Source organism: Podarcis melisellensis (assembly GCF_964234715.1).
Source record: "Podarcis melisellensis genome assembly, chromosome: W".
NCBI lineage: Eukaryota > Metazoa > Chordata > Lepidosauria > Squamata > Lacertidae > Podarcis > Podarcis melisellensis.
The window spans coordinates 5,505,333-5,521,685 of record NC_138535.1 but is presented as its reverse complement, the minus strand read 5'-3'; the positions used below and the strand labels follow the sequence as shown (position 1 = coordinate 5,521,685).

The following is a 16,353-nucleotide window of genomic DNA, read 5'->3' as shown; positions in this document are numbered from 1 at the left end:
TTCGAACTCGGGGCGGCGATTTTATTATTTTTATTATTTTATTATTTTTCGGGGAAATAACAGGAAATTTCCACTCGGGGCAGCGATTTTATTTTTCTTATTTCATTATTTTTCGGGGGAAGAACAAGAAATTCGCACTCAAGGCAGCGATTTTATTACTTATTATTTTTATTATTATTTTTCGGGGGGAAAGAACAGGAAATTCGAACTCGGGGCGGCGATTTTATTACTTATTATTTTTCAGGGAAAGAACAGAAAATTTGCACTCGGGGCGGCGATTTTATTATTTATATTATTTTTCAGGATAAGAAATTTGGGTTGTTGGAAGGAAGAGACTGGAGCCCCGGAAAAGCGGAATGGGATAATAATAATTATGTTATTATTATTATTAATAATAATAGAATTTTATAAGGGGACCAGATGGGTATAAATGACATTATTATTATTATTATTATTATTATTATTATTATTAGGGAATAATCTGCCTGCCCTGGAACATAGTTCATTCCCAATTTTCCCGAAATTATTATTTTAATTTCCCCCCCAAACTAGAATAAATGGATTAAAGGAATGATGGACAGAGTAATAATTATATAATAATAATAATAATAATAATAATAATAATAATAATAATAATAATAATAATAATAATAATCATCAGGGAATAATCTGCCCTGGAACATTGTTCATTCCCAATTCTCATGAAATTATTATTTTAATTTCCCCCCCAAACCGGAATATATGGATTAAGAGTGATGGACCGAGTAATAATTATAATATTAATAATATTAATAATAATCAGGGAATAATTGTTCATTCCCAATATTATTAATAATATTAATAATCGGGGAATAATCCGCCCTGGAATTTGGTTCATTCCCCTTTCTCCCCGAAATTCTTCTTTATTTCTCTATTTCCCCCGGATTTTCCCATCCTTGGCGCGTTTTGTTGCCCTATAGTAACAATCTGGATGTTTCGGGACTACAATTCCCATGATCCAGTGGGGTTTGGGGACTCCAACTCCCATGATGCTTAGCTAACAGGGCTGGATGTTTTGGGACTCCACCTCCCATGATCCATTGGACTTTTGGGACTCCACCTCCCATGATCCAGTGGGCTTTCGGGACTCCACCTCCCATGATCCAGTGGGCTTTTGGGACTCCACCTCCCATGATCCAGTGGGCTTTGGGGACTACAATTCCCATGATCCAGTGGGCTTTGGGGACTCCAACTCCCATGATCCTTAGCTACTAAGCCCAGAGGGTTTGGGGACTCCAACTCCCATGATCCTTAGCTACTAAGCCCAGAGGGTTTGGGGACTCCAACTCCCATGATCCTTAGCTACTAAGCCCAGAGGGTTTGGGGACTCCAACTCCCATGATCCTTAGCTAATGGGAAGTTAGTTTGGGGACTCCAAATCCCATGATGCTAACAGGGCCAGTAAGCTTTGGGACTAAAACTCCCATGATCCAGTGGGCTTTGGGGACTCCAACTCCCATGCTCCTTAGCTAACATCCAGCCCACTGGATCATGGGAGTTGTAGTCCCAAGGCCCACTGGATCATGGGAGTTAGTTAGCTGCTTGGTTTTGGGGACTCCAACTCCCATGATCCTTAGCTAACAGGGCTGGAGGTTTTGGGACTACAATTCCCATGATCCATTGGGCTTTTGGAACTCCAACTCCCATGAGCCAGTGGGGTTTGGGGACTACAACTCCCATGATCCTTAGCTAAGAGAGCAAGTGGGTTAAGGGACTACAAATCCCATGAGCCTTAGCTAACAGGGCTGGAGGTTTCGGGACTACAACTCCCATGATCCATTGGGCTTTCGGGACTCCACCTCCCATGATCCAGTGGGCTTTTGGGACTCCACCTCCCATGATCCAGTGGGCTTTGGGGACTACAATTCCCATGATCCATTGGGCTTTGGAGACTCCACCTCCCATGATCCAGTGGGCTTTGGGGACTCCAACTCCCATGATCCTTAGCTACTAAGCCCAGAGGGTTTGGGGACTCCAACTCCCATGATCCTTAGCTAATGGGAAGTTAGTTTGGGGACTCCAAATCCCATGATGCTAACAGGGCCAGTAAGCTTTGGGACTAAAACTCCCATGATCCAGTGGGCTTTGGGGACTCCAACTCCCATGCTCCTTAGCTAACATCCAGCCCACTGGATCATGGGAGTTGTAGTCCCAAGGCCCACTGGATCATGGGAGTTAGTTAGCTGCTTGGTTTTGGGGACTCCAACTCCCATGATCCTTAGCTAACAGGGCTGGAGGTTTTGGGACTACAATTCCCATGATCCATTGGGCTTTTGGAACTCCAACTCCCATGAGCCAGTGGGGTTTGGGGACTACAACTCCCATGATCCTTAGCTAAGAGAGCAAGTGGGTTAAGGGACTACAAATCCCATGAGCCTTAGCTAACAGGGCTGGAGGTTTCGGGACTACAACTCCCATGATCCATTGGGCTTTCGGGACTCCACCTCCCATGATCCAGTGGGCTTTTGGGACTCCACCTCCCATGATCCAGTGGGCTTTGGGGACTACAATTCCCATGATCCATTGGGCTTTGGAGACTCCACCTCCCATGATCCAGTGGGCTTTGGGGACTCCAACTCCCATGATCCTTAGCTACTAAGCCCAGAGGGTTTGGGGACTCCAACTCCCATGATCCTTAGCTAATGGGAAGTTAGTTTGGGGACTCCAAATCCCATGATGCTAACAGGGCCAGTAAGCTTTGGGACTAAAACTCCCATGATCCAGTGGGCTTTGGGGACTCCAACTCCCATGCTCCTTAGCTAACATCCAGCCCACTGGATCATGGGAGTTGTAGTCCCAAAGCCCACTGGATCATGGGAGTTAGTTAGCTGCTTGGTTTTGGGGACTCCAACTCCCATGATCCTTAGCTAACAGGGCTGGAGGTTTTGGGACTACAATTCCCATGATCCATTGGGCTTTTGGAACTCCAACTCCCATGAGCCAGTGGGGTTTGGGGACTACAACTCCCATGATCCTTAGCTAAGAGAGCAAGTGGGTTAAGGGACTACAAATCCCATGAGCCTTAGCTAACAGGGCTGGAGGTTTCGGGACTACAACTCCCATGATCCATTGGGCTTTCGGGACTCCACCTCCCATGATCCAGTGGGCTTTTGGGACTCCACCTCCCATGATCCAGTGGGCTTTGGGGACTACAATTCCCATGATCCATTGGGCTTTGGAGACTCCACCTCCCATGATCCAGTGGGCTTTGGGGACTCCAACTCCCATGATCCTTAGCTACTAAGCCCAGAGGGTTTGGGGACTCCAACTCCCATGATCCTTAGCTAATGGGAAGTTAGTTTGGGGACTCCAAATCCCATGATGCTAACAGGGCCAGTAAGCTTTGGGACTAAAACTCCCATGATCCAGTGGGCTTTGGGGACTCCAACTCCCATGCTCCTTAGCTAACATCCAGCCCACTGGATCATGGGAGTTGTAGTCCCAAAGCCCACTGGATCATGGGAGTTAGTTAGCTGCTTGGTTTTGGGGACTCCAACTCCCATGATCCTTAGCTAACAGGGCTGGAGGTTTTGGGACTACAACTCCCATGAGCCAGTGGGGTTTGGGGACTCCAACTCCCATGATCCTTAGCTAAGAGAGCAAGTGGGTTAAGGTACTCCAACTCCCATGATCCTTAGCTAACAGGGCTGGAGGTTTCGGGACTACAACACCCATGATCCTTTGCTAATGGGAGGTTAATTTGGGGACTCCAAATCCCATGATCCTCTGCTAACAGGGCCAGTAAGCTTTGGGACTCCAGCTCCCATGAGCCAGTGGGGTTTGGGACTCCGACTCCCATGATCCTTTGCTAATGGGAGGTTAGTTTGGAGACTCCAAATCCCATGATGCTTAGCTAACAGGGCCAGTGGTGAGGCATGATGGGAATTGTAGTCTATCGGGCAGAATGACAGTCAGCAAGCCTATGAGGTGGGCGGAGCTTCTTTGGCCCCGCCTCTTCCTGTCCTCCCAACAGGAAGTGGGAGCTGGCGGAACAGGAAGTGGGGAAAGTTCAAAGTTTGAGTTCAAGTTCGGGCCCCAGTTCAACCCCAAGTTCGTTTGGGCCCCGAGTTCATGTTCAGAATCAGCTGCCAGTTCGGGTATGAATTGGAGTTCAGCCCCAAGTTCAGGTCCCATTTCGGGTTTGAGTTCAGGTCTGAGTTCAAATTCGGACCTGAGTTTGGTTGTGAATTCTAGTTCAGGTCCAAATTCAAGTTCGGGCCCTAAGCTGGAGTTCAAATTCAGAGTTTGAGTTCGGGTTCAGGCCTGGGTTCAAGTTCAAGATCAGCCCCGAGTTCGAGTTCGGTCCTCAGTTCAAATTCAGGTCTGGGTTTGGGTGTGAATTCTAGTTCGGTCCCGAGTTCAGGTGCAAATTCAAGTTCAGGCCCTAAGTTGGAGTTCAAATTCAGAGTCGGGTTCAGGCCTGAGTTTAAGTTCAACCCTGAGTTCGAGTTCAGGTCTGAGTTCGGCCCTGAGTTCAAATTTGGACCTGAGTTCAGGTCCGGGTTTGGGTGTGAATTCTAGTTCGGCCCCGAGTTCAGGTCCCAATTCAAGTTCAGGCCCTAAGCTGGAGTTCAAATTCAGAGTTTAAGTTCGAGTACAGGTCTGAGTTCGGCCCTGAGTTCAAATTCAGACCTGAGTTTGGGTGTGAATTCTAGTTCGGCCCCCGAGTTCAGGTCCAAATTCAAGTTCAGGCCCTAAGCTGGAGTTCAAATTCAGAGTTTGAGTTTGGGTTCAGGCCTGGGTTCAAGTTCAAGTTCAGCCCCGAGTCCGAGTTCAGGTCTGAGTTCGGCCCTGAGTTCAAGTTCAGCTGCCAGTTCAGGTTTGAATTAAGAGTTCAGCCCCAAGTTCAGGTCCCAGTTCAGGTTTGAGTTCAGGTCTGAGTTCAAATTCAGACCTGAGTTTGGGTGTGAATTCTAGTTCGGCCCCGAGTTCAGGTCCAAATTCAAGTTCAGTCCCTAAGCTGGAGTTCAAATTCGGACCTGAGTTTGGGTGTGAATTCCAGTTCGGCCCGAGTTCAGGTCCAAAATCAAGTTGGTTTCGGGTTCAGGCCTGAGTTCAAGTTCAAGTCTGAGTTTGAATTCTAGTTCGGCCCCAAATTCAGGTTCAACTCCGAGATGGAGTTCAGATCCGAATTCAGCTCATAGTTCTTCCCTGGCCCCGGGTTCAAGTCCTTGGCCCCTCCCCTCCCTCACCCCCTCGAATTGGAGTTCAGATCCCAGTTCAGCTTCTGCCCCGGGTTCAAGATCCTTACCCCATTGCCCCCTTCTATACAACTATATACACCCATGCGCTACAGTTCCCAAAAAACGCGCTACAGTTCCCAGTTCAGACCTGAATTGGGACCTGAACTTGAACCAGGGGCTAAAATGGAACTCGAACTGGAACTCGGGGATGAACTCCTGTCCGAACTACAATTCAGACCTGAATTCAGACCCCAATTCGGAGCTGAACTTGGCGCCGAACTAGAATTCAGACACAAACTCAGACCTGAACTTAGGGCTGAACTACAATTCAGACCTGAATTCAGACCCCAATGCGGAGCTGAACTTGGCGCCGAACTAGAATTCCAGTTCGGCCCACAATTCCGGTTCCAGTTTTGGTTCGAGTTCTGGTCCCAGTTCGGCCCCAAGTTCCGGTTCCACCCTGAATTCAAGTTCAAATCCAATTCCACTCCAACCCCGGGTTCAAATCCTTCCCTCTCCCCTCCCTCCCTCCCCATTCCCCCTATACAACTATATACACCCCAAACCCGGCGCCACGCTATGTTTCCCAACCTCTCCCACCACATTCGAACCCGCAACCCGGCGCCGTACTACGTTTCCCACTCTCTCCATTCCCATTCGAACCCGCAACCCTTTCCAGCCACAGTCAAACCCGCAACCTGGCGCCACGCAACGTTTCCCAACCTCTCACACCACATTCGAACCCGCAACCCGGCGCCATCCTACGTTTCCCACCCTCTCGCACCACATTCGAACCCGCAACCCGGCGCCGTGCTACGTTTCCCAACCTCTCACACCACATTCGAACCTGCAACCCGGCGCCGTGCTACGTTTCCCACCCTCTCGCACCACATTCGAACCCGCAACCCGGCGCCATGCTACGTTTCCCAACCTCTCACACCACATTCGAACCTGCAACCCGGCGCCACGCTATGTTTCCCACCCTCCCACTCCCCATTCGAACCCGCCACCCTTTCCAGTCACAGTCAAACCCGCAACCTGGCACCGCGCTACGTTTCCCAACCAGTCCATCCCCATTCGCGCTACGTTTCCCTCACACATTCGAACCTCTCACACATTCGAACCCACAACCTGGCGCCACACTACGTTTCCCACCCTTCCCACCCACATTCGAACCCGCAACCCGGTGCCACGCTACGTTTCCCACCCTCTCCATCCCCATTCAAACCCGCAACCTTGGGCTGTACTGTTTCCAAACCTCACAACTTCGAACCCGCAACCCGGCGCCACGCTACGTTTCCCAACCTTTCCATCCCCATTTGAACCCGCCACCCTTTCCCACCCCATTCGAACCTGCAACCTTCCATCCGCATTCGAACCTGCAACCCGGCGCCGTGCTACGTTTCCCACCCTCTCCATCCCCATTCAAACCTGCAACCAGGCGCCACACTATGTTTCCCAACCAGTCCATCCCCATCCGCGCTACATTTCCCAACCTCTCACACCACATTCGAACCCACAACCCGGCGCCACGCTACGTTTCCCACCCTCTCCATCCCCATTCAAACCCGATTTCCAACCTCTCCATACTCATTCGAACCCGCAACCTGGCACTGTACTACGTTTCCCAACCTCACTTCGAACCCGCAAGCCAGCGCCACGCTACGTTTCCCAACCTCACACCACATTCGAACCCGGAACCCTTTCCACCCATTCAAACCAGCAACCTGGCGCCACGCTACGTTTCCCACCATCTCCCACACCTTCGAACCCGCAACCTGGCGCCAAGCTACGTTTCCCACCCTCTCACCATATCTGAACCCGCAACCTGTTTTCCCACCCACTCCATCCCCATTCACGCTACGTTTCCCAACCTCTCACATATTTGAACCCACAACCTAGCGCCGCGCTACGTTTCCCACCCTCACCATCCCCATTCGAACCCGTTTCCCAACCTCACACCACATTCGAACCCGCAACCCAGCGCCGCGCTACGTTTCCCACCCTCTCACCATATTTGAACCCGCAACCTGGCGCTGCGCTATTTCCCACCCACATTCGAACCCGCAACCTGGCGCCATGCTATGTTTCCCAACCATTCACACCTTTGTACCCGCAACCTGGCGCCGTACTACGTTTCCCAACCTCTCCTTCCCCATTCAAACCCCATTTGTTTCCAACCTCTCCATACTCATTCGAACCCACAACTTGGCGCTGAACTATGTTTCCCAACCTCCATCCACCTTTGAACCTGCAACCCGGCGCCGCGCTACGTTTCCCCCGCACGGCGCCGGGTTCCAGTTTGGGCGCGTCTGACAGTTCCTTCGGCGCCCAGTTTGGAGACGGCTTGCTTAATGGGCGCCAGTATAGCTGCTAAGTTTCCCAGCAGCGCCCGGTTGAGGTGGGCACCATGCTACGTTTCCCACCCACACTTGAACCTGCAACCTGGCGCCGTGCTACCTTTCCCAACCTCTCACACCACCTTTGAACCCGCAACCCTATCTAGCCCCATTCGAACCCTCAACATGGCGCCATGCTACGTTTCCCACCATCTCCCACACCTTCGAACCCGCAACCTGGCACCGCGCTACGTTTCCCATTCAAACCCGCAACCTGGCGCCGTGCTACGTTTCCCAACCTCTCACACACCACATTCAAACCCACTACCCTTTCCAGCCATTCAAACCACCAACCTGGCGCTGCGCTATGTTTCCCAACCTCTCCCACCACCTTCGAACCCGCAACCCGGCGCCATGCTACGTTTCCCACCCTCTCGCACCACATTCGAACCCGCAACCCGGCACCATACTACGTTTCCCACCCTCCCATTCCCCATTCGAACCCGCCACCCTTTCCAGCCACAGTCAATCCCGCAACCCGGCGCCACGCTACGTTTCCCAACCAGTCCATCCCCATTCGCGCTACGTTTCCCTCACACATTCGAACCTCTCACACATTCGAACCCACAACCTGGCGCCACACTGCGTTTCCCACCCTTCCCACCCACATTCGAACCCGCAACCCGGTGCCACGCTACGTTTCCCACCCTCTCCATCCCCATTCAAACCCGCAACCTTGGGCTGTACTGTTTCCAAACCTCACAACTTCGAACCCGCAACCCGGCGCCACGCTACGTTTCCCAACCTTTCCATCCCCATTTGAACCCGCCACCCTTTCCCACCCCATTCGAACCCTCAACCCGGCGCTGTGCTACCTTTCCCACTCACATTTGAACCCGCCACCTTCCATCACCATTCGAACCCGCAACCGGGCGCTGTGCTACGTTTCCCACTCACATTTGAACCCGCAACCTGGCGCCGCGCTACCTTTCACACCCCATTCGAACCCTCAACCCGGCGCTGTGCTACCTTTCCCACTCACATTTGAACCCGCAACCCGGCGCCGCGCTACCTTTCCCACCCCATTCGAACCGCAACCTTCCATCCCCATTCGAACCCGCAACCAGGCGCCACACTATGTTTCCCAACCAGTCCATCCCCATCCGCGCTACATTTCCCAACCTCTCACACCACATTCGAACCCACAACCCGGCGCCACGCTACGTTTCCCACCCTCTCCATCCTCATTCAAACCCGTTTTCCAACCTCACTTCGAACCCACAACCCGGCGCCACCCTATGTTTCCCAACCTCATTCGAACCCGGAACCCTTTCCATCCCCATTCGAACCTGCCACCCTTTCCAGCCACATTCGAACCTGCAACCTAGCGCCGCGCTACATTTCCCACCCCATTCAAACCCGCAACCCGGCGCCGCGCTACGTTTCCCAACCTCTCGCACCACATTCGAACCCACAACCCAGTGCCATGCTACGTTTCCCAACCTCTCGCACCACATTCGAACCCGCAACCCGGCGCCACGCTACGTTTCCCAACCTCTCGCACCACATTCGAACCCGCAACCCGGTGCCATGCTACGTTTCCCAACCTCTCGCACCACATTTGAACCCGCAACCCGGCGCCACGCTACGTTTCCCAACCTCTTGCACCACATTCGAACCCGCAACCCGGCGCCACACTACGTTTCCCACCCTCCCACTCCCCATTCGAACCCGCCACCCTTTCCAGCCACAGTCAAACCTGCAACCCGGCACCACGCTACGTTTCCCACCCACGTCAGAACCTGCAACCTTCCACCCCCATTCGAACCCACAACCTGGCGCTGCGCTATGTTTCCCACCCTGTCCTTCCCCATTCCAACCCTAAACCTGGCGCCGCGCTACGTTTCTCAACCGCTCACACACCGCCTTTGAACCCGCAACACTCTCCATCTCCATTCGAACCCGCAACCCAGCGCCGCGCTACGTTTCCCACCCTCTCACCATATTTGAACCCGCAACCTGGCGCTGCGCTATGTTTCCCACCCACATTCGAACCCGCAACCTGGCGCTGTACTACGTTTCCCAACCTCTCCTTCCCCATTCGAACCCCATTTGTTTCCAACCTCTCCATACTCATTCGAACCCGCAACCCGGCGCCACGCTACGTTTCCCACCCTCTCCTTCCCCATTCAAACCCCATTTGTTTCCAACCTCTCCATACTCATTCGAACTCACAACCTGGCGCTGTACTACGTTTCCCAACCTCACTTCGAACCCGCAACCCGGCGCCGCGCTACAGTTCCCAGTTCACGCCATATTCGCCCTCAGAAACAGCAGCTTGTTGGCGTCTTCCGCCCCCAGAACCCGCCCCCTCCGCATCCCCTGCGCCTCTTCACACAAGCGGGCGCACCCGACCCGGGCGCCCACCGCCGGCACCGCCAGCAGCCACAGCGCCAAGCGGGCCAGGCGCGGGTGCGAGGCGGCGCCGGCCCAGTACTGCAGCAGATCAGTTGGCGCCGAGACATTCCCCTCCTGCAGATAGGCGTAGACCTCCGCTTCCTCGGCGCCCGGCGGCGCTACGTCTCCCGAGACCCGCGCTTTTTTGGCGGCGCCGGGTTCCGGTTCCGGCTCGTCCGACAGCCCCATCAGTTGGCAGACGTGGGCGACGATCTCTTCGTGCTGGTAAGTTGGCGCCGGGCGCAGCTTCTGGCGCGGGTCCAGCAACATGGCCGCCTTGTGCGCCGGGTGCAGCTTGAAGTTCTCCTTCAGGGCCTCCAAGAAAAGGTGGCAGAGTTTGCTCACCACGCCGGCGTCGCCCGCTTTGGAGGTGAACAACTTTTCCAGGCGCACATAAGTTGGCAACACCAGGTGCAGCGTCGGGCGCCCTTCGGCGCCCAGTTCGGCCACCGCCTGCTTAATGGGCGCCAGTAACGCCGCTAAGTTTCCCAGCAGCGCCCGGTTGAGATCCCCGGCGCTACAACTCCCCGGGTTGCCACGTTCCGCCGCTCCGGCGCTCCAACTCCCAGGTGCGTTGGCGGCGCCACGACTCCCCGGGTTGCCCCGTTCGGCCGCTCCGGCGCTACAACTCCCCAGCTTGGCGCCGGCTTCCGCGCTACAACTCCCCGGCGGATTGGCGGCGCCGCAACTCCCCAGGTTGCCATGTTCCGCCGCTCCGGCGCTACAACTCCCGGGCGTCTTGGCGGCGCCGCGACTCCCCAGGTTGCCGCGTCCGGCGCTACAACTCCCAGGCAGGTTGGCGGCGCCGCGACTCCCCAGGTTGCCACGTTCCTGCCACTCGTGCGCCGCCAGCAAGGCGTCGGCCGGCGAGTCCCAACAGGGCGGCGTCGCGCCCGCGCTATAACTCCCAAAGTCGGACCCTCCGGCGCTGCGACTCCCCGGGTTGCCACATTCCCACCGTTCGTGGGCCGAGAGCGCCTCCGCCGGGGAATCCACGCCCGGCGCCGCCGCTCCTGCGCTACGACTCCCGGCTTCGGCGCTACGACTCCCAAGCAGATCCTCGCAGGTTGCCAATAACTCCGCCACTTCCGGCATGCCGCGCGCCTGCAGCGCCCTCTGGCTGAGCACCCCGGCGACGGCGGCGTTGAGGGCGCAGCCTGCGCAGCGGAGCGCCAAGCCCGCCTTCCCGAAGCCGGGCGCCGCGCTATCGCTCACGTAGGCGGCCCGGGTCTCGGGCGCCACAAACTCCGACAGGACGTTCTGGACCCAAAGCTGGACGGGTTCCGAGGCGCCGGGTTGGCGGACGGCTAGGACGTAGCTGCGCAGGCGCCCGGTCTCCACGCGGTGCGCCGCCAAAACATGGCCGCCGGGGTGGGCGTGGCAGGTGACGCCGATGCCGCGCGCGGCGCCCAGGGCGCAGGTGACTTTGACCTTGGCCTGGTTGTACATGCGGGGCAGGTGCTGGAGCGCCAGGGCGCTAAGGTTCCCGAGGGCGTCGGGAAGGGCGTAGGCGCCGTGCCGGGCGCCGCTGTCGACGAGGGACTGGGCCAGTTTCTGGAACTCGGCGCCGGAGAGGGCGGGGAGGAGGGCGGGCTCGGCGCAGGCCAATCGGAGCAGGCGCTCGGCCAGGGCTTGGCGCTCCTTGTCCGGGACGTGTAGCGCTGGGGGGAGAAGAAGAGGGAACTATAACTCCCAGAGGAAACTACAACTCCCAGAGGAAACTACGATTCCCATGAGGCTTGGCCAGTGGGTTTCGGAACTCGAACTCCCATGAGGCGATTGGGCCAGTGGGGCAGGAAACTATAACTCCCATAGGAAACTATAACTCCCAGGAGACGGGCCTGGGGACTACAACTCCCATGACACTGAGCTGGTTGGTTTTGGGACTACAATTCCCATGAGAGTGGGGTTTCGGAACTACAACTCCCACGAGGTAATAAGGCCAGTGGGTTAGGAAACTATAGTTCCCATAGGGAACTATAATTCCCATGAGCCTTGGCTAAGAGGGGGACTACAATTCCCATGAGCAGTGGGGTTTTGAGACTACAACTCCCATGAGCCTTCACTAACAGGGCTGATTGGTTTGGGGACTACAATTCCCATGAGCTAGTGGGTTCGGGAACTATAACTCCCAGGAGATAGTGGGGTTTGGGGACTACAATTCCCATGAGCCTTCACTAACAGGGCTGATTGGTTTGGGGACTACAATTCCCATGAGCCAGTGGGTTAGGAAACTATAACTCCCGGGAGACAGTGGGGTTTTGATACTACAATTCCCATGAGATAGTGGGTTTTGGGACTACAACTCCCATGAGCCTTAGCTAAGAGGGCCAGTGAGTTGGGAAACTATAACTCCCAGGAGATAGTGGGTTTTGGAACTACAATTCCCATGAGCCAGTGGGGTTTTGAAACTACAACTCCCATGAGCCTTCACTAACAGGGCTGCTTGGTTTGGGGACTACAATTCCCATGAGCTAGTGGTTTAGGAAACTATAACTCCCAGGAGACAGTGGGGGTTTTGATACTACAATTCCCATGAGATAGTGGGGACTGGGACTACAATTCCCATGAGCCAGTGGGGTTTCGGAACTATAACTCCCAGGAGACTGGGGCTTGGGGACTACAACTCCCATGATCCTTTGCTAACAGAACTGATTGGTTGTGATACTACAATTCCCATGAGCTAGTGGGTTTTGGGACTACAACTCCCATGATTCATTGATAAGAGGGTCAGTGGGTTCTGGGACTACAACTCCCATGAGCCTTAGCTAAGAGGGCCAGCGGGTTTGGGGACTACAATTCCCATGAGCCAGTGGGGTTTGGGGACTACAATTCCCATGAGCCTTAGCGAATAGGGAAACTATAACTCCCAGGAGACTGGGGTTTGGGGACTACAATTCCCATGAGCCAGTGGGGTTTGGGGACTACAATTCCCATGAGCCAGTGGGGTTTTGGGACTACAATTCCCATGAGCCTTAGCGAACAGGGAAACTATAACTCCCAGGAGACTGGGGTTTGGGCACTACAATTCCCATGAGCCAGTGGGGTTTGGGGACTCCAACTCCCATGATCCTTAGCTAACAGGGAAACTATAACTCCCAGGAGACGGGTTTGGGGACTACAATTCCCATGAGCCTTAGCGAATAGGGAAACTATAACTCCCAGTAGACTGGGGTTTGGGGACTACAATTCCCATGAGCCAGTGGGGTTTTGGGACTACAATTCCCATGAGCCTTAGCGAATAGGGAAACTATAACTCCCAGTAGACTGGGGTTTGGGGACTACAATTCCCATGAGCCAGTGGGGTTTTGGGACTACAATTCCCATGAGCCTTAGCGAATAGGGAAACTATAACTCCCAGGAGACTGGGGTTTGGGGACTACAATTCCCATGAGCCTTAGCGAATAGGGAAACTATAACTCCCAGGAGACGGGTTTGGGGACTACAATTCCCATGAGCCTTAGCGAATAGGGAAACTATAACTCCCAGGAGAATGGGGTTTGGGGACTACAATTCCCATGAGCCAGTGGGGTTTGGGGACTCCAACTCCCATGATCCTTAGCTTATCAACCTGATTAGATTTAGGACTCCAACTCCCATGATCCTTAGCTAACAGGGAAGAAGAAATGGAGGCTTTCCGGGATTTCTTCGGACTCCAATTCCCATGAGCCTATGGGCCTTAGGACTCCAACTCCCATGAGGCTTAGCTAACAGGGCCAGTGGGTTGGGGGACTACAGCTCCCATGAGCCAGTGGGGTTCTGGGACTCCCAATCCAGCCCTGTTAGCAAAGGGTCATGGGATTTGGAGTCTCAAAAGCCAAAGGCTCATGGGAGTTGGAGTCCCAAAACCAATCAGCCCGGTTCAACTCCCATGATCCTTAGCGAACAGGACTACAACTCCCATGATCCTTCGCTAAAATCCAGCCCTGTCAGCTAAGGCTCATGGGAATTGGAGTCCCAAAACCCGCTGGCCCTGTTAGCTAAGGATCATGGGAGTTGGAGTCCCCCAACTAATTTCCCATTAGCTAAGGATCATGGGAGTTGGAGTCCCCCAAGCCCACTGGCTCATGGGAATTGTAGTCCCCAAAACTGGCTCAGTCCCAAAGCTGATCCTTATCAAAGGATCATGGGAGTTGTAGTCCCAAAAGCCACACGATTATGGGAGTTGTAGTTCCAGATACACACTGGATCATGGGAGTTGTGGTCCCAAAAGCCCACTGGTTCATGGGAATTGTAGTCCCAAAAGCCCACTGGCTCATGGGAATTGTAGTCTCAAAAGTCCAGTGGATCATGGGAGTTGTAGTCCCAAAACATCCAGCCCTGTTAGCTAAGGATCATGGGAGTTGGAGTCCCCAAACTAACTTCCCATTAGCTAGGGATCATGGGAGTTGTAGTCCCAAAGCTTACTGGCCCTGTTAGCAAGGGATCATGGGAGTTGGAGTCCCCAAACTAACTTCCCATTAGCTAGGGATCATGGGAGTTGTAGTCCCAAAAGCCCACTGGATCATGGGAGCTGGAGTCCCCAAACTAACTTCCTAAGCATCATGGGAGTTGGAGTCCCAAAACATCCAGCCCTTTTAGCTAAGGATCATGGGAGTTGTAGTCCCAAAACGCACTGACTCATGGGAGTTGTAGTCCCAAAATCCACTGGCCCTGTCAGCTAAGGATCATGGGAGTTGTAGTCCCAAAATGCACTGGCTCATGGGAGTTGTAGTCCCAAAAGCCCACTGGCTCAAGGGAATTGTAGTCCCAAAAGCCCACTGGCTCATGGGAATTGTAGTCCCAAAACCCCACTGGCTCATGGGAATTGTAGTCCCAAAACCCCACTGGCTCCTGGGACTTGTAGTCCTAAAACGCGCTGGCTCATGGGACTTGTAGTCCAAGAAGCCCACTGGCTGCTGGGAGTTGGAGTCCCCAAAACTGGCTCAGTCCCAAAGCTGATCCTTATCAAAGGATCATGGGAGTTGTAGTCCCCAAAACCAAGCAGCCCTGTTCCTTTTGGGACTCCAACTCCCATGAGCCAGTGTGTTTTTTGGGACTCCAACTCCCATGATCCTTAGCTAACAGGGCTGGATCCTGGGAGTTGGAGTCCCAAAATCCACTGGCTCATGGGAATTGTAGTCCCCAAAACTGGCTCAGTCCCAAAGCTGATCCTTATCAAAGGATCATGGGGGTTGTAGTCACAAAAGCCACACGATTATGGGAGTTGTAGTTCCAGATACACACTGGATCATGGGAGTTGTGGTCCCAAAAGCCCACTGGTTCATGGGAATTGTAGTCCCAAAAGCCCACTGGCTCATGGGAATTGTAGTCTCAAAAGTCCAGTGGATCATGGGAGTTGTAGTCCCAAAACATCCAGCCCTGTTAGCTAAGGATCATGGGAGTTGGAGTCCCCAAACTAACTTCCCATTAGCTAGGGATCATGGGAGTTGTAGTCCCAAAGCTTACTGGCCCTGTTAGCAAGGGATCATGGGAGTTGGAGTCCCCAAACTAACTTCCCATTAGCTAGGGATCATGGGAGTTGTAGTCCCAAAAGCCCACTGGATCATGGGAGCTGGAGTCCCCAAACTAACTTCCTAAGCATCATGGGAGTTGGAGTCCCAAAACATCCAGCCCTTTTAGCTAAGGATCATGGGAGTTGTAGTCCCAAAACGCACTGACTCATGGGAGTTGTAGTCCCAAAATCCACTGGCCCTGTCAGCTAAGGATCATGGGAGTTGTAGTCCCAAAATGCACTGGCTCATGGGAACTGTAGTCCCAAAAGCCCACTGGCTCATGGGAATTGTAGTCCCAAAAGCCCACTGGCTCATGGGAACTGTAGTCCCAAAAGCCCACTGGCTCATGGGAACTGTAGTCCCAAAAGCCCACTGGCTCATGGGAACTGTAGTCCCAAAAGCCCACTGGCTCATGGGAACTGTAGTCCCAAAAGCCCACTGGCTCATGGGAATTGTAGTCCAAAAAGCCCACAGGATTATGGGAATTGTAGTCCCAAAAGCCCACTGGCTCATGGGAGTTGTAGTCCCCAAAGCCCACTGGCTCATGGGAATTGTAGTCCAAAAAGCCCACAGGATTATGGGAATTGTAGTCCCAAAAGCCCACTGGCTCATGGGAGTTGTAGTCCCAAAAGCCCACTGGCTCATGGGAATTGTAGTCCCAAAAGCCCACTGGCTCATGGGAATTGTAGTCCCCAAAGCCCACTGGCTCATGGGAGTTGTAGTCCCAAAAGTCCACTGGCTCATGGGAATTGTAGTCCCCAAACCCCACTGGCTCATGGGAATTGTAGTCCAAAAAGCCCACAGGATTATGGGAGTTGTAGTCCCCAAAGCCCACTTGCT

General features: G+C 53.8%; 1 protein-coding gene and 1 long non-coding RNA gene across 4 annotated transcripts in view; both read right to left on the bottom strand.

Annotated features, from left to right (window-relative positions):
• Nucleotides 1–6,511: 6,511 nt before the first annotated feature.
• LOC309361325 lies at nucleotides 6,512–9,825 on the bottom strand. Of its 3 annotated transcripts, none has more exons than XR_014164424.1 (6): nucleotides 9,712–9,726; nucleotides 9,503–9,623; nucleotides 9,378–9,396; nucleotides 9,065–9,116; nucleotides 8,491–8,633; nucleotides 6,512–6,582 (listed from the first exon to the last, which is right to left on the bottom strand). It is a non-coding gene; the product is annotated as an uncharacterized lncRNA (long non-coding RNA). The 3 variants fall into 3 exon arrangements; XR_014164423.1 differs by lacking the exons at nucleotides 6,512–6,582; nucleotides 9,712–9,726 and adding exons at nucleotides 7,924–7,940; nucleotides 9,783–9,825 and having other exon boundaries at nucleotides 8,404–8,633; nucleotides 9,503–9,648; XR_014164425.1 differs by lacking the exon at nucleotides 6,512–6,582 and adding an exon at nucleotides 7,924–7,940 and having other exon boundaries at nucleotides 8,404–8,633.
• Nucleotides 9,826–9,868: 43 nt separating this feature from the next.
• The window catches only part of LOC309361260 (zinc finger protein 618-like), a gene marked incomplete at its 3' end in the record, with an annotated part of 48,801 nt that continues 42,316 nt past the window's right edge, over nucleotides 9,869–16,353 (bottom strand). The window contains exon 13 of the mRNA XM_081896168.1: nucleotides 9,869–11,679. Within this exon, the coding sequence (XP_081752294.1) occupies nucleotides 9,869–11,679 (1,811 nt within the window). The remainder of the gene's footprint in view (nucleotides 11,680–16,353) is intronic.